The sequence below is a fragment of the Callorhinchus milii genome, unplaced genomic scaffold (genome assembly GCF_018977255.1).
Source record: "Callorhinchus milii isolate IMCB2004 unplaced genomic scaffold, IMCB_Cmil_1.0 Scaffold1, whole genome shotgun sequence".
NCBI lineage: Eukaryota > Metazoa > Chordata > Chondrichthyes > Chimaeriformes > Callorhinchidae > Callorhinchus > Callorhinchus milii.
The window spans coordinates 36,502,642-36,522,540 of NW_024704742.1; the positions used below are offsets into that span (position 1 = coordinate 36,502,642).

The 19,899-nt window shown below is 41.8% G+C and overlaps 1 protein-coding gene across 1 annotated transcript in view; it reads right to left on the bottom strand.

Moving 5' to 3' along the window:
• wdfy3 (WD repeat and FYVE domain containing 3) overlaps nt 1-19,899 on the bottom strand; it is a 226,536-nt gene that overhangs the window by 120,870 nt on the left and 85,767 nt on the right. The window contains exons 3-6 of the mRNA XM_042340146.1: nt 14,064-14,187; nt 12,940-13,049; nt 5,722-5,883; nt 1,843-2,035 (exon numbers count right to left, since the gene is read on the bottom strand). Of these exons, the coding sequence (XP_042196080.1) occupies nt 1,843-2,035; nt 5,722-5,883; nt 12,940-13,049; nt 14,064-14,187 (589 nt within the window). The remainder of the gene's footprint in view (nt 1-1,842; nt 2,036-5,721; nt 5,884-12,939; nt 13,050-14,063; nt 14,188-19,899) is intronic.

The window sequence follows — 19,899 nt, forward strand, 5'->3', positions numbered from 1 at the left end:
AAGTAAGAATTTTATCATTCCAGAGTACAATTGATTTTATTTAAAGTTTGTTTTGATTCAATTTTGCATCAAAAGATGCTGACTTCTGCTGGTACATCATTGATGCCGGGCATCCACTGGTACCTCACTCACTATAATTCTTCATATGTGAACCCAGACAGTGAGTACTGACTATTCTGACACTTCCGTATCTGTGAGTCTCAACTTCACACAAAGCAGTGCCTTTCCCAAGGCAATTACTTCTTAGCCCTTTTCATACATGACTGTGATAATAGTCTAGCAACTAGAGTATACAGCAGGATTACAAATTTCTCTTCAATATCTGGTTATGATAAGAACATCTACAAATTTAAATTATTACTGAGTGTTAGAAATTATTTTTCACAAAAATAGTTTTTTCCCCCAAATCTGTACTTTGATGATTGAGTTTGACCTAAGATGGACTTTCTTATATAAACAACTACTTACATTATATAATGCCCTTCACACAAGGTCGTGTCTCAGAGCGCTAAACACATATTAATTTTCTTTTAATGAAATCTAAGAGCAGGCGAATCCAGGAAGGCAACCTACCAATTACCAATCCCACAAATAAAATTGGTCATTCACTTCATGGCTATATGCAGGATACTTCTGTGTCCAAACGCCATATTTGACTACAAAATACAGTCACTAGTATGCTATACTAACTCCTGTGATACACTTTAAGACATCTCAGTGTAATTAGATAAGGATTATTATTCTGGTAGTTCACCAATAAGCACTAGTAGCATAGTAATAATAAAGCTTTTCCCAGTAGTACTTCCTTTGCAATTCGTAAAATAGAATTCATTAAAAATAAACATTCTCACTTCTGCTCATGCGATCAATGTAACTTTTCATTTCCCCCATCCCCATTCTTTGATACAAACTACCTCATTTCTGATTGTTTTTTTCCGCTTTCATTTATCCATGGCTGTTTGTGGGATGTGAGTGTGTGTAAATTGGCTGCTGAGTTCACCCACAAATTACACACAGCCACATCATTTTACGCTACTGTGAACCTCTTTGAGACGTCTCAATAATGCGAAAAGAAGCTATATCAGATGCAAAGATTATTATTAATATTATATTTTTCTCCTTTTCCATAGCGACTGTTCATCTTCGAGACAACAATTTTAGGAAAACTGGTTCAATTTCCTGAAAACTAGTTTTAAAGGCCATTGATTTTCAGGACACAGTTATACTTCAGAGGAATTCAACTGTGGCAGCACTTTTTATTGCTTGTGTATTCTTCAGTGTTGCACATTAAAAGCCACATTTGTTTTCAATTTATTTTTCAATTTCTTCAATTGATTTCAAAATAATGTTTTTAAACTTTTTTTTAAAATCGGGTAGAGAAAAAGAGGTAAAAATATCAACGAACAGTTTAAATACTAAGTATTTGAACAGCATTGCTACGTGGCATTGCTTGCAGTTAAGTCACTCAACACAACAAAAAAGTATACAGTTGAACCTTATCTTGTGGGTACCACAGTAATAACAGAACTCAGTTACTCAGATCACTTTTCAGTCCATCAAAACTGATGGATGACAAAATCCCAAATTCACAACAAGGACAATTCACTAATAAAAGCAAAAATAGGCTAATGATCTTAACTGTTGGATCAAACATTAAAGGACTATCATGTTGCCAGCGCTGGCTAGCCAATGCACAAGTAAGAGATTTTTAAGCATCTTGCCCATGTGTTAGCTTCAGTCACCAGAGATCTAAAAGCTACAATTTGGAGATAAAACAGACTTTAGGACCCCTCTGCACTCCTTTCTGAAAACACTCAAAAGATATGAGTTGCATATGCATACCATGGATGTATTTGACCACATTGATGCTGAGTCCATGACGTGATATGGTCATTAGTACCTCTCCGGCACTCTTTCTCCAGAGGATATTGTGGGGAGGACACCAGGAGGTTATTGCACTGAACAGGAGCTGGAGGTCATCTTTCTGGGCTAGCTCTTCTGCTGGTGAGATGTAGTTGCAGAGTTTCACTAAGATCTAACAAGATAAAACACAAAAGCAATAAACCAACATACCATTGATAATTGACCAGGTAGGAAGCTTGTGAAACCTGGGAAAATTTCATTAACACAGAACACAACATAGAATAAGACCACTTGGCCCATCATGTTTGTAATAATTATTATAATAGTACTCGCATTTGATGTAAAGCCTTCACAGGAGGAAGTTTCAGAGCGCTTGAACTAGCTCTTTGAACGAACAATCCATTCAGATCCTTTTAGTTGGCTTATCCCCATACCTCTGTAAATTATTCCTTTTTATCTCCCAAGCTTCATGACCTTATCACCCCCATCCTCACCCAGCTTCCCTGGCTCCCCATCCCTCAAAGAATAGAGTTCAAAATCCTCGTCCTTTCTCCTCCCTGTTCTGTGACCTGCTAACTCCATATAGATCTGTCCACTCCCTCTGCTCAGCAGGCTCTGGCCTGATCCACGTTCTCTGACCAATCCATCCCACCATCAGCGGTCAGACCTTCGGCCTTTCTATCCTCACCCTTTGGAACTCCATTCTGGAGTCCCTTCGCCTCGCTCCCTCCCTAGCCTCATTCAAGGCCTGGCTCAAGACCTTCTTCTTCGAATGCATCTTCGGTCATCCTCCTACCCCTACCCTCCCTGCCCTCCACCCCTCCTGATCCCAAACCCCAGCTCAGGTCCAAATCCCTGACTTGGGGCGTCTTGGGGCGTCCTCCCAACGTGAAAGGCGCTTAACAACAACAAATCACATTTGTAATCTAGTTCTTTCTTGAAAGCTAATATGGATCCTGTTTAGATCCTGCAGGGCAGTCCACATCACAAAACTTTCAGTGTAAACACCTCATCATTTCCCATTGGCTAATTATCTTAAATCAATGCTCTCTAGTCTGACTCATCGCTCAGTGGAAATGATTTCTCTCTACTGACCATCAAAACGCCTTCATAATTTTAAAAAGCTCCAGCAGATCTCACTCAAACTTCTCTGTTGCAGTAAAAATATGCCCACTTCCTCAAATCTCTGCTTATAGATCAAATCGGGCACCCCTGATACCATCCTAATAAATCTCCTCTCTATCCCCTCTATGGCTATGATGTCCTTATAATAATAATAATTATATAATAATAATACCCAAAATAACCTATTTCATGCACATTCAAAACTCCTGACAGAGGTTTCTATCAAGTGCGATGACTGTATTTATAAGCTCTCCAGCCTTCCGAAAACGGGGTGACCAAAACTGGACCCAATACTCTTAACTCAGAATCCATATTCTTCCTGTGTTATGCCATTGAGGCCGTGGAGCAGAGAAATATAAGCGAGTGTTCCCAATTTTCTTTACTGTGATGATATATGTGTATTTATTAAGGCTGTGAGCTTTTGGTTAGTCTAAGTTGACAGTTAACTTGCTCTTGCAGCTTCACACCGCTGACAGTATCAATCTACAGGTGCACACTCCACCTGTATGGAAGCTGGGTAAATTGTTCTACTCTCAATTGTCCTTTCAACTCCACATCCCGGGCCCTGACTCGTTCAGCTTTCTCCCACCGCCGCAACATTGCGCGACTCCACCACTACCTCTCCCCTCAGGCTGCTGAGACCCTTATCCATGCTTTTATCACTTCCAGAATTGACTACTCAAACTCTCTACTCATTGGACCTCCCAACTCTTCCCTCCACAAGCTGTAGACCATTCCGAACTATGTAGCTTGTTTCCTCTCCCACATTAGGCTTCGCAAGCCTATCACATCAATAGCCACCCGGCTCCACTGGCTCTCCTCCCACCCTCCCCAGAGGATTAATTTCAAGATCCTCATCCTCACTTTTAAAACCTTCCATAGTCTTGCCCCGCCTTACCTCTGCGCGCTCCCTCCGCTCGCCATGTACTGACCTGCTTCACGTCCCCCTCCCTGCCCTCCCCACCATCTTCAGTCTCCTGCCCTCACTCTCTGGAACTCCAACCCGGAGTCCCGTCACCTGGTCCCCTCCCTTGCCTCCTTCAAGGTCTGTCGCAAGACCTTCACTTTTTGACCTGGCCTTCAGTCATCTCCAACCCCACCTCCCACCTTTCCCGAATTCAATCCTCAGCTCAGGTGCAAACCCTTAACTGTCTAGTGCCTTGGAACAGCTCTCAACATGAAAGGTACTCTATAAATGCAATTTTTAGTTGTTGTTCACAGACACCTCAGTAGACTTTTTCTAAAAACATCAATTAGAAATAGCCTTTGAAATTTCAGAGCAACATATCTACTGAATTGTTCTACAGAATTTAATTTTGGTAAATGAGACACCCATTTCCTATGAGGAGAAATATAATGAGCAAGCAACTTACTGATGTATAACCAGAAACATTACTGTATCTGGTATTTATGACTTTAATAACATCAGCATCTCTGCAACTCAGAAAATCAACAAGTTCACTGAGCTATCAGAGTTATTCATCATTTCCTGGGGAGAGAAAGCTGCATTCACATTTCACTTCAAGCTACTGAGAGATCTTCAACTAGATTGAAATCGTAACCGTTAGATGCATTAGCTTCCATTCTCCCCACCTCCTCCCAAAGCAAAAGAGCCAAACTCGAATCCTTCAATAAGAATGTGTTTTTAAAATATTTTAGTGGATATAAAAATCCTATTTTGTTCTCCATTCCCCTGATCTTATCAAGCTGCACACTACCAAGGCATTTCAAAATGAATGGGCATGGAAGGCAACACAAACACATTTACAGCTTTAGGCTGTAAGGCAAATTTTGAAGTGCATAATTTTATTTTGTTGGAATCTGAAACAAATATAAAACAAGTCTACGTCTAGACAGAGACAGAAATTGATGGATTTTGTAATCACAGAGAGTGGAAATTTTGGTATTCAAACAGAAGAGATTTTATCTGAACACTCATTTGAGGTCTTAGCCCATTATGTCAGTTTTGCTCGTTTTAAATTAAGGTGAATCTGACAATTTGGTTAGACTCAAATATGATGACGAATCCAGACAGGCAGTAAAAGACTATTGTTATTATTATTAGTCAAATGGCACAGTATTTATTTTGGCATTTTTTAAATTAAAATAAGGACAGGCAGCTAAATTGTGGAAGAGGGAAGAAACCAAGCAGAACACAAAAAAATTAAAGTTTTTTTAAAAATCACTGATAAATAGTCATCTTTGAGTGAAAATCAATTGGTCAAAAAAAATTCACCAGAACATCATTTGTAAAACCCAGCAAATTTGCTGATTTTATTCATCACCTGTAATGGTATCCACGTATCTGAAACTCGCCTTGTTGGACTGCTTGCTCCAGGAAAGCATAGAAAATACAATAAACTGGGTCTGGGAATGCCGAGTGTATTATGTTGTATTTGCCATTAAGCAGATATTCCAAAATAAACCCAGATTTTTACCGATTTACCTATGCAACCCCCCGGAAGCCACTAGGAGTGTATCTCTATTAAACATTATATATTGATGTTCAGCACAATTCATCAGCAGTACGAATGAAGAATTTGAAATGTTACTGTCAATAATGCCAATTAAGGATGACTACTGATCCAGTTTATTGGTTATAAACTGATCAATGCAATACCTTGGGTAAAATTTTCAATTTGAAATGATAGGAAATCACAGTGAAACACTGAATTGATTAAATAAAAGAATACCTCATCTGTACAACACTGAATAGGTAAAAGAATATCTCACCTGGACAAAGACTTTCTGCAGCAGTGCTCGCCGCTCACTAAGTGGCAGCTCTGTCTGAGCTGCTCCAGGAACCTCAGGCACATGTGGGAGGTCGAAGAATAGATACAGACATTTCACCAACGTGGAAGGCAAAGACATGGTAGTCATGTAGTCCACAGTTTTCTGTTTAAAATGAAAGATAATCAAAAGAGTTTTGTTACCCACATTGAACTTGAGATTTGATTGCACATTTAATTGTTATCTTCTGGAGTTTTAAGCACACTGCTCAAGACTAGTAAAACCTAGAAAAGGTAAAGCATTCATGTACGAACTAAGGCACAGAACAGTGTCCTGGCATAGCAGGACTGAATTCTCTTAGCGGGCCGGAGCCTGGTTATTTTTGGATTGCTCCATTAAGAGGCTCACACTGAAGCAGAATAATCTGTATTCTGAACAAGAAAAACTTGTGAATCTAAATTATGCATGAATCATTTGTTCACTTTTTGAGTGAGCAACAAGTATTTTGAATTCAACGTCCATCCAAAATGCCCAAGGCTGTAGACTCTTGTCACTTATCTCATTCAATCCACAGGCTTTTAAAACCAAAGTTTGGCATTACTGACAACTCCTTTTTGATGCGTCACGTTTCTGTGCTAGCTGGTGCTGTAAAGCCTGGGCCTCAGCCCTTCTCCTGAGTTCTGAATAATGTCAAACAAAAATATCGTCTGGCCTTCCTCCATCAGAGTCACCAGTTCTGCCGTTTCCATGACTCGCACTAAAATGTGACATTTCGGCTTTCAGTGCTTGCTTCCTTTTTACTGCTCCACTAAACATATTGTGACCAATGTAATAAGGCACATTATAATCCTGGCAAATGCCAGGATTATAAATATTATTCATCGAAATTCCCTCTGCCACAACTAACCAAGAGGCTCAGCAGGCAACTTGCTCATATTTAGGAACCAGCCTTAAGAAAGGCATGTGGGGTTTCTCTAGAGAATGGTATTAAGGTGATGGGTCTTCTAACTCCCCCTCTTTTCAATGAGAAACTGTTCTGGTACTAACTGAGCGACAGATAGTTGACAGTAAAATATCAAACAGTTTTGCTGGGGGGGGTTCCATCTCAATTCCTCCACTCACCCGCCTACTGCAACCCTTTCTCCTGATAACAGAAAAACATGTGATCAGTTCCACAGGCACTAGAAGCCTTTCCTATATCCCTTCCCCAATAGTCAGTCTTCATTCCTAAACTTGAACAGTAAGCATCAGCAAGCTATTTGACATTACAGCTGACCTAGTTCTCGCCCAGTATCCCTACACGAACAACTGCAATAGTTGGATAGCAGCAACAAGCAGGATTTGTTCTTCTCTTCTTCCTCCTCCCCTCCCTGGATGGGGTTGGGCCAACTTGTAGCAACTCCCTCCGCAGCCCTGCTGAGATTTGCTAACACAGGCCAGGGATTGACTCTGGCTGTATGGCTTAGAGCCACACACCAGGGTGTATTTACCGACTTGAACTCCAACAGAAAATGAAATGCTGCATTGCAGTGTGTACAACTATTTTAGGCAATGCTCAGACAAAAGAATTTAACAGAAGCATATTAATATAATAAATAATAATGCTTGTATTTGATGTAGCGCCTCATCATGTCGTTGAGAAGAGTATGGAAGACAAATGGGGATCAGGCAGCTCATGCAAAGAAAACCATCAACACTGATTTGATGGGCACAGCCTATCTGTGCATAACATTCAATCAAATCCAATCAAATTTCATTTTATGCACTTGCAATTTAATGATGCAAACATGTGATGGGGTTTAATTGCTGAAACCAGGCAAGTTTGATAACACACTCTTGTTTATTTTAAATATTACACCAGAACTCCCTAAAACATTGACACAATAAGTAAGTTAAGCGTTTGAACAATATCCCTCTCATAAAAATCTTAAATGCAGGATTGATGGAGTTCTTCAATAAATGTAGGCTAACTCTGGTACAGCAGCTTGCTTTTGCCACCATTGAGCCCCTCACTTCTGCGTCAAAAGTAAAATATTTTTGTTTATACAAAAACATGGAGTCAAATAGATCAACCATGAGTTTACAGTAAACAAGATTGAAATACCAGATAGGCATTTTCATTGCTGTCTATGGGACGCGTTGGTGCATTGGGAAACAGTTCAATTGCATTAATGGCCCTTTCATCTCAATATGTTTAATACAATATTTAACAAATGATCTTAGCCAGACACTGCTCTTGGCAGTTTTTCAAACCATCAATGAAATAAAAATGAATTGTTAAGATTTTGCTGCTGAGATGGCCAGCTCAGCTATTCAACAATTTATATCGCTTTCTGAACATTGCGGAAAAGTCACCAGTCAAAAAAAAATGCTGAGTGAAAAAAGATTTGTTGTGCTGAGAGGATGATTATTATTACCCCTTGTGGGGAGGTGATGTTCAGAGGTTTCATTCCACATGTGCTCACTGCCCTTGGGAACCAGCCTGTGCCCGAGCTAAATATGGTCGACTTCCATGTCATCAGCTCATCACCATTTGCTGAGCATGCACAAAGCGGGAAGTGATGTTGACTGCAACCCAATAACCTGAAAGTCGTTCATTTTCACACAAAAGCCACCTGGCGCGAGGGAAGGGAGCAAGTCAGCCGTAGGTATACATAGTGGACACGGCCCACACCCCAACTGCATTATAGCCAATTCCCAAATAAAGTAAATTATAACAAGGCAATTGAGTATAACAAGGCTTTGAATACAATTGAACTTTATACCAGTGGATCAGCAACATCCAATAAACAAGAATGTATATATATTTATATATACGCAAAATGTGGTATCTGATCGACGCAAGGCCTAGGGTGACATCCTCATGAACTGAGAAGCAAGAAAAGTGATGAAGCTCTACTTGTTTTTTAAAAAGTCAACTTTTTAAGTCTGACACCTGATGGAAATCATCAAGCTTAAGAGTATCCAAATCAGACTGAGAGATCCACATATATATGCTACCTGCAGTGTTACCTATCACCTTACACTTACATAGCATTTCAAGTAAAAAGAAACATCTCAAAAATTAGGTAAATTACAAATGAAGTACTGTTGTTAAGGAGGCAAAGACACAAGTTAATTTGCTGAAGACCAAAAAACAAGACAAGTAGCCAATTCATGGGATTTTATGGGGTGAATTTGGATGAGGAGCGAATATAAGACAACATAATTTATGCACTTCAGTAAGGTTATTCTAGTGACTAGGTGTTGCAATCCTCGTGCTCTTTTACAATCCTAGGATTTGGGAATTTTAATGCCCCAAATCCCAGGGTCCTGAATCGTACCTCCTCCAGGATGCCTCCAATCATACTTCGTACAACCTTGGTATCTCGGAGAGAGCGTCCCGTCATGGGAAGGGGCCCAGGAGGTTTAAGTATATTTGCAGTATATTCTGTGAAGCACTTTGAGATGGCTCAACGCCATGATAAGGCGTTACATCAAGTGCAAAGATTTATTAAACACCCATCCATCTGCTCTCACCTGCTCATCCTCACAACAATGGTTGGCCTGCTTCAAGCAGAGTGGAAAGACCCATCCTTCCCTCTATACAATCCCAAAATCTCTTCAATGAATCCCATAATTTTGGAGTACTATTACCATACGGGATTCCCAGGATTACAACTGGTCCGCTATTCTTGAATGGCACAGAATTGATAACACTGGACAAAGCAGCCAGCGTTCTTCAAATTCACCGGAATTTCCACCAAAGCTGCTGCTATACCAAACTACTGCATTTCAACCAGTTAAAGAAAACTTAGGATATGAACAAATTACCAGAATTTGAGGAAGGATGACATGCAGCTGGCTTAAAGTTCAAATGAAGCTACTACATGCTAGTCACTGCCAAAAGGACAGAGAGACAGCAAGCTGAAAGACAGGATAAATAGGAATCTACGAGAAAAGGAAAAAGCAGAAATCGTGCCCTCAGTGGGAGATATTTGTCAAGGCAAAGCCAATGATCCATATATCTGCAAGAATATTCCATTTTATAGTCTCCACAGACAGAAGTTATAGGGATTCTGGAGTTGCCCAATTTCGATTCCAAGGTTATTTGCACTCAAAGAGCTGGCCATATTTTTCCTTCACTTAGAAAATAATGGGAATTCATTGTTTAAATGGTACAAAACTCTTATTGCTAATGGATATCTTTGGAGTATAAATTACAAGATAAAGAATAAAAATCAAATAGAGTGGATTGCATTGTAAGGCTGCAGATTAGATGCATAAAATCCTAACTTGCCTTATAACAAAGCTGCATTAGCTGTTTACAAACACAAGAGCTCAACTGGCTGGTTGCCTTCCTTTCTGCCTTCCTTTCTACCTCAATTCACCAAATCATTTCTGCATTCTCTGTCAGTACTTCAATTTAAGGTAGAGCCAGGGAGAACACATTTTTTTCTGGAAAGCTTGCTGTTTGTCCAGCTAGGACTACCCTACTTATTAGAGGTTTTTGCTTGCAGGATTAACAACAACAACTTGCATTTATGTAATGCCCTTCATTCAAGTAGCATCTCAGAGTGCTTAACAGGTTTGACATTGAGCTGGAATGAGAAGGCACAGTCGACAAGAAAGTCTTCAGATGTGATTTAAAGAGGGGACAGAGGGATTGAGGAAGGGAGTTCCAGAGATTCAGAGCATAGTGTCTGAAAGCACGGCCACCAATAGTGGAGCAGAGGGAACAAGGCACGTGAAGAAGACAAATGGGAACTAAGAGGGAGAAAACTCTGCTCCAGACTTAATGGCCTAAGCGTAATAAAACCAAGCTACTGCTTCAAGAATTGTTTTAAACAAGGTCTTTCAATATTTGAATGCAACAAACCTTTTATAAAAGCAACCAGTCTTCGCTGGGTGTGTGAATACCCAGTCGTTAATTTTAATGGCATGGATTAGTTTGCGATTTTTTATTCTCTTGTGCACCAAGCGGGCATTATATTTGTAATGCATCTTGCATGCAGCTTTCTGCTCCATTTATTGTCTCTTAAGTGCACATTACAAGAATATTTTGGTCTGCAGGATACAACAATGCTTAAGAGGTTTGGATACTCCAAAGCATGTGATGGGTTTCTGCATGTATCTGACACCTAGCTAACCAACAACAAAAAAGCATGTACCCATCTAACTTCCTGAACCATACGGCATTTATTTTGCTCAAAGACATCACAAGAAGCACAACTGCAGCCAGATCTAGAAGCTTCAGAGCCCAACAAAGCACAACCTCAGCATTTAGCCTCTTTTACACAAAAATTAAAAAATATTTCTCATCACCAATTTTCTTCATTTAAATAAACATAATAATCATTGAATATGCAACTATTATTGGAATTTTTGTATTTGTGGAGAGGATTCTTAACTGATTTTCTCAAAATGTGAAACAATGCAACTCAATATTATTGCTGCAATACTCTCCATTGCCTGATGTATAGGGAGAGATCAGTATCACTTATGAAAAATTGCTCCCCTACCACCACCTCCTTAAGTCTGTAGCTAACGCACAATGGGATACTGTATGAAACATGAATGGCCAATGTGTGGAAAATGCTATTGGCAACTCTCAACAAGTTTCAACAGACCACACAACTTTTTTGTTTTCAGACTTGAAATTGTCTTTGGTCCTTCCTACCTCTGTGACCTGCTAACCCCATATCAACCTGTACGCTCCCTCCGCTCAGCAAGCTGTGGCCTGTGGGTCACTGCTGTGTGCAATTGGCTGCCGCATTTAGCCCACAAAATACAGTCAATTCATTTTACAGTGTATTCTGTGAAGCGCTTTGAGATATTATTGTACATCCTAGAAATGCAAGCTCTGGGATGTACAATAGTACACCCCCCACCCATCTCGGCCCGACCCACTATCAGCGGTTGGGCCTTCAGCCCCTCTGACCCGACCCTTTGGAACAACAACAACAACGTTCATTTATAGAGCGCCTTTCACGTCGGAAGAACGTCCCAAGGCGCTGGACAGTTGGATCGGGACCCGAGCAGGGGGGAAATGGTCAGGGTGAGGGGAGGGAAGGAAGGGAGGGAGGAGGGGGTAGAGAGTCGAGAGGGGAGCTGAAGGCACGGTCAAAGAGAAAGGTCTTGAGACCGGCCTTGAAGGAGGAAAGGGAGGAGGCGGCGAAGGCACTGGGGGATAGACTTCCAGAGCCTGGGGGCTGAGAGGCTGAAGGCCCGACCACCGATGGTAGGGCGGTTGGGGCGGGGGATGTGGTGCAGACCGGAACCAGAGGAACGGAGGGTACGGGCAGGTAGGTAGGGGATAGTAGGTCGGAGAGGTAGGAGGGAGCGAGGCCGTGAATGGCCTTGTAGGTGAGGATGAGGATCTTGAATTCGATCCTCTGGGGATGGGGAGCCAGTGGAGGCGAGCGAGGGTGGGAGTGATGTGGTCCCGAAGCCTGGTGCGGGACAGTATACGAGCTGCAGAGTTCTGAATGACCTGCAGCTTGTGGAGGGAGGTGCCGGGAAGGCCGGCGAGGAGAGAGTTCCCATAGTCCAGCCTTGAGGTGATAAAGGCGTGGACCAGAGTTTCAGCGGCGTGAGGGGTGAGGTAGTGCCGCAGTCTGGCGATATTCCGGAGGTGGTGGAAGGCAGTGCCAGTTGTGGCGCGGATATGAGGAAGAAAGGACAGCTCAGGGTCGAACAGAACACCAAGGTTCCTGACTGCTTTGAGAGGTGGAGAGTGCAGCCTTGGATGCTGATGCTGTCAGCGCCTGAACTCCATCCCACATTCCATTAGCCTCGCTCCCTCCCTTGCCTCCTTCAAGGCACGTCGCAAAACCCTCCTCTTCGACCGAGCCTTCGGCCATCCTCCTACCCGCCACCCTCCATGATCCCAACCCCCCTACTCGGATCCAAATCCCTGACATTCCAGCAGCTTGGTACATCCTCCCGATGTGAAAGGTGCTACACAAATATAATTTTGTATTGTGTATTGGTCGAAACCACTTCAGGTATTACACATATCAATAAAAAGAAATAACACCAAGCAATCTCTGGGCAACGGTTCCTTTGGATTTAGATTTTGCTTGGTCAACAGTTTTGAGATTTTCAACACACAACTTTTTTGTTTGCAGACTTGAAATTGTCTTTGCTCCTTCCTACCTCTGTGACCTGCTAACCCCATATTTTGCAGCCCCATACTGCAAAACGTCAGGTCTTATTAAATTCCCTTGTTGTTCAACTAACCTGCCCGGACGATGCCAGCAGGTTGATGGTGGTGAGAAGCATCCAACCTCTGCTCGATTCTTCACTTTGATTAATCTCCAGAAACTGAACAATGGCACGACTCGCTGCCTCTGTTAGCGAAAGGAAAAGTGGTAAATATCCATGCATCATACCCACAACCCCATTGAGGTAATATCCCCAAAAAGAGAAGCTTAACAAAATGTGGTCATTCAATCCACGACTGTTTGTGGGACACTGCTGTGCACAATTGGCTGCCGCATTTCGCCCACAAAATACAGTCAATTCACTTTACAGTGAATTCTGTATTCTGTATTCTGTGAAGCGCTTTGAGATACTATTGTACATCCCAGAAATGCAAGCTCTAGGATGTACAATAGTACATTATCTGTGTAATAATGTAGATATTTGGCACGTTCTGGGATGTACAATAGTATTATAAATCTTAAGCTTCACTTAACCTGGTCTGTACTGAATCTTTTTAAGTAAAACCTCCTATTTTGTGCTCCAATAATTTATCTTAGTCTCAATCTCAGAAAAATACCTCAACCCCAGTTTTAATTTTCCCATTCAGAAACTTTCAATTACCTTTTATGCAACAATCTATGCCCAGTTCTGAACACTTTTGTGAAACTCAAGATAAAATTGGAAGCAAAGTTCTGGGTAAAACAGATCATACAACAGTGAAAGGAAAACAAATCACAAATCTCTCAGTCATTTGTACTGCAACGTCATTTTGTAATTAATCAAATAGTTTGTCCTATCCTCTGAATAAAGTATTTATTACACAGGGTTGGTTTAATGCTGCGTGTGTCATAATCCCCCAAGTGCATGTTGCTTAAATTAATTCTCTGCAAAACAATGTGATTAGTGAGTCTTGTGACCATTATTTTTCAGGTATGATATAGTATGGAATTTATACCCTTCATATTACACTCACTGGCTATAGTTTCAGCAGATGGGGTAATGCAATTTAACAGTTAACACATTTGGAAGCTTTATTACAAGATATAGTTCTACCTTGGCATTCTGTCAAGGTTAACCACTCATTGTGGTATCGCATTTATAACATGACCCTATTAAAACCAGTATAACCTTCCAAATAGCCATAACTAGGTGCATAATACCTGTGGATTTGTTTGAAGCTCTCCTCCTGATCTCAGTCACCATCAAACGGGAAACTTGGGCAGCAAACTGAAGAAGGTCTGAAAATTTCTCTGTCATAGTGCCAGGAGGAGTGTTCCCAAATACCTGAAAACACAAAGAAATACATACTTTACAGCTGTAAATGGAGTCAGTCCCTTTAGAGGCAAAAAGTGGGATTAACGTGAATTCTGACCAACTCTGGATCTTTCCCAAGCTTCACCATCATTCACAATAAACATTGTTGTCTCCACGCAGGCACCACAAATTTCAACACCTCGGCCACCTACCTAGCAAAATATAATGGTCTTCATTAGGACCACATTCTGTATTTCTGAAACTAGCTTAATAGTAATAATAATTATTTCATTTGATTGAGCATCTTTTAGGTTAGGAGGACATCTCAAAGCATTTCACAGGTGCTAAAGTGCAGTGGGTGAGTATTTTGTAGTCAAACCCTCACAAAACATCTTACAATCCTCTCCATTGTAATGTCTTAAGGTTTTTTTTGCAGCAGTCTGTTTATTGCGGGTGCAAATGGTTGAAAATAAACAGACTGCTGCAAAAATAAGAGCTACCGCATTTGGAAGCTTGCCAGAAAAGTCCTTCATCTTTTCATCTTAACCTTGGTTACTGCTGCACACATTACTCAAACAAAACAAGTAACATGGATAACTAGACTGGATATTGTTCCAGTCTGTCTAGGGATGGAGTGACCCGACCTCATCTTCCCCATGAATTCCAGTCTGCCCATTTTAATGGATGCTATCAATTACTGTTCGGCAAGTGAAATGGTCACAGACTAGCCTAACTCATTGATATTGTATTATACTGTTCAGAGTCATTAGTTATTAAGTACTAGAGATCTTGGTATTTCTTTCCCTCTTTCGCCCCACTTCTCCCCTAAAAGTTTTGACTCCAGCTGTTGTGCACTGACACAGGTCTCGGCTGGGTAAAACATCATAGTGATTTGCTTTTTCCTCTCCAAATTCCAGGGACACAAACTACTTGTCTCATCCCCCTCCCTTCCTTCTCTCCCCTGTCCCACACTTGCTGTCCTAGCCAAGATCAGCTGGCGAACAACACTGATAAAAGATTTTGTATCTGATCCATCGTAAACTTCTCCCCGTCCACTGGTACTGTTCCCACCCCGTTAAAAACATCCGTCATCACTCCTATCCTTAAAAAACGTTGGACCCATTCCCGCTCTCAAACTACCACCCCATCTCCAACCTCCCTTCCTCTCCAAGGTCCTGGAACAAGTTGTTGCTTCGCTTCGCTCCTTCCTCTCCCGCCACTCCCTTCACGAACCCCTCCAATCGGGTTTCCCTGCTGCCCACAGCACAGAAACCGCCCTGGTCAAAGTTACAAATGACATTCGGTTCATCTGCATCCAGGGCTCCCTCTACCTCCTCGTCCTCTCTGCTGCCTTCAACACCTTTGACAACTCTATCCTTATTCGCTGCCTCTCCTCTCACCTCAACCTCCACGGTTCTGTCCTTCAATGGTTCAGATCGTACCTCTCACACCGCCTCCACTTCACCTCCATAAACGGCTTTTCATCTAGCCCCCGCACTGTCTCGTGCTGCGTTCCTCAGGGCTCTATATTCTCCCTCTTGGTGACATTATCCGGAGACATGGTCAACTTCCACATGTATGCGGATGACACCCAACTCTATCTCTCTGCCTCCACCCTTGGTTCCAGGACCACTGCTGTCCTGTCAGACATCAATTCCTGGATGAGAGCGAACTTTCTTCAGTTGAACGTCAACAAGGCCGAGGCTCTCCTGATTGGCTCCCGTCAGCCCCTCCTCACCTCAGGCGCTGACAGCATCACCATCCCTGGTTGTACACTCCACCTTACTAAGCCAGTCCGGAACCTTGGGGTCTTGTTTGACCCTCAACTATCTTCTCTACCTCACATCTGTGTCATGACCCATTCTGCCTTGCCCACCTCTGCAACATCACCCGGCACCGCCACTGTCTCACACCGCAGACAGCCGAACCCTTCATACACTCATTCAGAACATCAAAGCTTGACTATTGCAAACTCCCTGCTTGTCGGCCTCCCCAACTCCTCCCTCCATAGACTGAAGATCATTCAGAACTCTGCAGCCCGAGTCCTCTCCTGCACCAGGCTCCGTGACCCTATCACCCCCATCCTCGCCCGACTCCACTGGCTTCCCATCACACAGAAGATACAGTTCAAGATCCTGGTCCTCATCTTCAAAGCCCTTTATTGCCTTGCTCCCTCCTACCTCTACTATCCTGCCCGTTCCCTTCGTTCAGTGGGCTCTGTCCTGCTTCACGTCCCCCGCCTCGCCCACCCCACCATTGGCGGGCGGGCCTTCTGCCACTCTGCCCCCAGCCTCTGGAACTCCATCCCACAGCCCCTCCATATCGTCTCCTCCATTGTCTCTTTGAAAACCCATTTCAAGACCCTCTTCTTCGACCGTGCTTTCGATTATCCTCCTCCACTCTTTCAATCCCTGCCCTCCACTCCCAATCCCGAGCCGTAGCTCGGGTCCGAAACATTGACTGGTTAGTGCCTTGAGACGTCCTCCCGAGTGAAAGGCGCTATACAAATGTAATTTTGTTGTTGTTGTTGTTGTAGTTAGCATGGTTTAACACTGCACCACTTAATGCAGCTCCCACTCAGTTTTTCCAAGTGACCAGTAACAAGAATCTAGATTTTCTTTTTTGATCTTTAAAACAACAACACTATAATCAACGATGACCTTCCAGTGATCCTGTGAAAGCTGATGCTTTGCCACAAAGTAGTCTCATTAGCTGCCACACAGAAAGAGTCTCCTTGAAGTTGAATTGGCTCTCGGGTCATATGTCTGGCAACGAAATGTCTGAATCAAGCCAGCCCTCTATGATGATCATGGTAGTCCAGTTTGTGATCCAGGCTCAACCTCACTACTCCAGGGCACTGCTTTTGATAGCACAGCAGGTTGCTCAACAGCAGGCCTTGGAGGGGCAGACTAGTCACTGGGGCAGGGATTCTTCGTTTCCTGTTAAACACGCAAGCCGAAGCCCTAACAGGTAGGCTAGTCCTTGCTGGACAAGCAGCAGGAAAGCTTGCCAGGCAGTGCCAGGCAGTGCTCTGAGTGGCAAGCTATGTGGCTTTAGTTGGTTGGACTCCAGCAGTACCACAATACACACTCTGGGATCCTCAAGCCTTGGCTCTTGCCAATCTGCATCAAATACTGTCCAGAATTAAGTAAGTAGGAGTAAGTAAGTAGTAAGTAGTATGCATTCCATTCCAGTAAATACTTCCATGTGTAGATGAAACTCTCAGTTTAGTTTGGATACTCTTAAGCATGGTTTCCGCATGTGTCAGACACTCATCCAACCCCCAAAAAATCTGAACTCAGATGAATGTATTGTGCACTGTAAGTATGAACACTTTTCTTTTTAAAAATAAAATCCAGTTTTCAGATCTACTTCCCCAACCAAAGAAAATCAAAACTAAAAATATCGGAAAACAAATGCACTTTAAGTGTACCATTAAAAGCAATTAGATAGCCTGTGGCCTTGGTGGCACAATATTTATTGGTCATATTTTGTGGTCCCAATGGGAAGACATTTATGCTATGTTGAGGTTAAGTGTTTAGTTGCCATATTTCCCAGATTTCATTAACCTCACACTTCTGGAATGATATGACACCAGAGTAGCTGGGACTAGAGATTTTTTTTAAAAAGCTGCATATGATTGTATAACATAATTAGATTGTTATGGAGATATGGCCTGCATAACACACAGGAAATTGATCAGTTCAAATGGTCACAGTCCACAGCAAAGGAATGAGAATAGTCCAGATGTAGATAAGAGAAGAACAGGCATAGTATGTCTGTTCTCTTATCTACATAAAAATCAAATAGATCCAATGTTCTGATTTTAATCCACTGCCTAATTTAGCCTGAAATTTACAGACTCTTCACGTTTGCTTACTATGCCACAGAAAAGTAGAAATCGTTATTTTACGCTTACACTAAACTTACACCAAATGCAATGTGCACAGGAGGTATGAGGTTACACTGGAAGGGCTCCAGGAAACAGTTTTGCAGATTCAAATAGAGAAGCTTGTTGAGCAACCCATAAACAGACAAACCACGTGCAGCTATGTAGCAAAAATGAATGACAGGATCACGACATTTACCTCCAGAGGTAAAACTGAGTTCATACTGCTTAGATTCTCTGATGTGCAGCAAACATGCTGCAAAGCACATTGCCAGAATCAAAACAAATTAAAAACCTTTCTTAATTTTTTAAAAAGAAAACTACAAGAGATACACACAAAAAAAATCAGAATGAACTGTGTTCTACCATGCAACAGGGTGGACAGAGACCTGCCAAAGCTCACCCCATAAGAGTTAAATGCAAATTCAGGCCAGGATTTCAATCTGGTCTAAAACGTCAACATTACTGTTGCCTAATGGCAAAGGTTATGTGCGCCTTTCACGAACAACTGTCTGTTACACATCCAACAGAAAATGCATGACTATATTAATATATAGCAAAGTTAATGTGAATAACTACTGTAGTTCTGATCAAGAAAAATGACCCTGGTATCACCAACCGATATCTACTGCTGTGTTAACATTCAAAAGCTGGCCACCTTAATCCGGATATTATATAAAGTAGTGCAACACCATGCAGAATACTGTTTCAAAACAATGATACACATTTGATTTAACAGAAAATTAAATTGATGAGCCAATTTATTCATCAAGCTGTGAACTGTGAACAAAACAAGGGCCATCTTTCATTCAATCACCCAATGCCTATTTCAATAAAGACTGCTGACATTGTTGTAACAAAAACATGCATAGCAGTTTTGGTCTTTTATGTAGTTTGCTTGCTGAAAAGTTCTTGTGCACAAAGCTGAATGCAGATTAGTAAACTGATTTAAAATACTAGAAATATTTGCGCGACATTTTAGTAATTGATGGAATATATCAAAAGAATTGGTTGTCGTGCACAGAATTTAATAATGTACAACCATTTCTCTGCACTGATAATTAATTCCTACATTAAACACGAAGGAATTACAGTAAAGGTCTGAAAAGGTTACTATTTTTCTTGCGTAAAGTTCAAACAGATTCATCCTGAACTATTTGAACACACACTTTTGATACATTTCACAATATTGATAAATACTTGAACCCAACACCTGTATTGAAGAGACTGCACGAATAAAGTTAACAATTTGATCTTTTGACTCATCTTAATAATCCTTGCATTAGCATTTGGAAAGAGCCCTCGTCAAGTTGTCGAAATGTCTCAAAGTGCTTCACAGGATTTTATTGTAAAGTGTTAGAGATTGTGTAGGGCCTACACTGTAGGTGATCACAGTAGCCAACTTGTGCACAGCAATGTGCCACAAACCATGGAATGAGTGACCAGTATTATCTGGGGAACTGTTGGGCAGGACACCCTTCTCTTTTCAAGTAATATATGGGATGCTTAACTTCCACCTCAAACAATGCAGCATCTTCGCCAAGGACTGACTGGAGAGTCAGCCTTGACTGAGTTCAAAGTCTTGACATGAGGCTTGAACACAAGAATAAAGACTATGGGGGGAAAAGGCAGGAGAATGCGACTAAACTAGCTATGAGAACCAGCACGGTGGGCTAAATGGCTTCCTCTGTGCACTAAACATATACAGTTCTTTCTGTGCAAGCGTGGATAGTGAGTGTTAGCAGGCTATTTGACCTTGGTAGAATCACAGGCATGTGTCATTAAATGCACAAAGGAACAGAAGAAGCCAATTCAATCTGACACTGTCTTCAAGCTGATCCTGAACCCAGTTC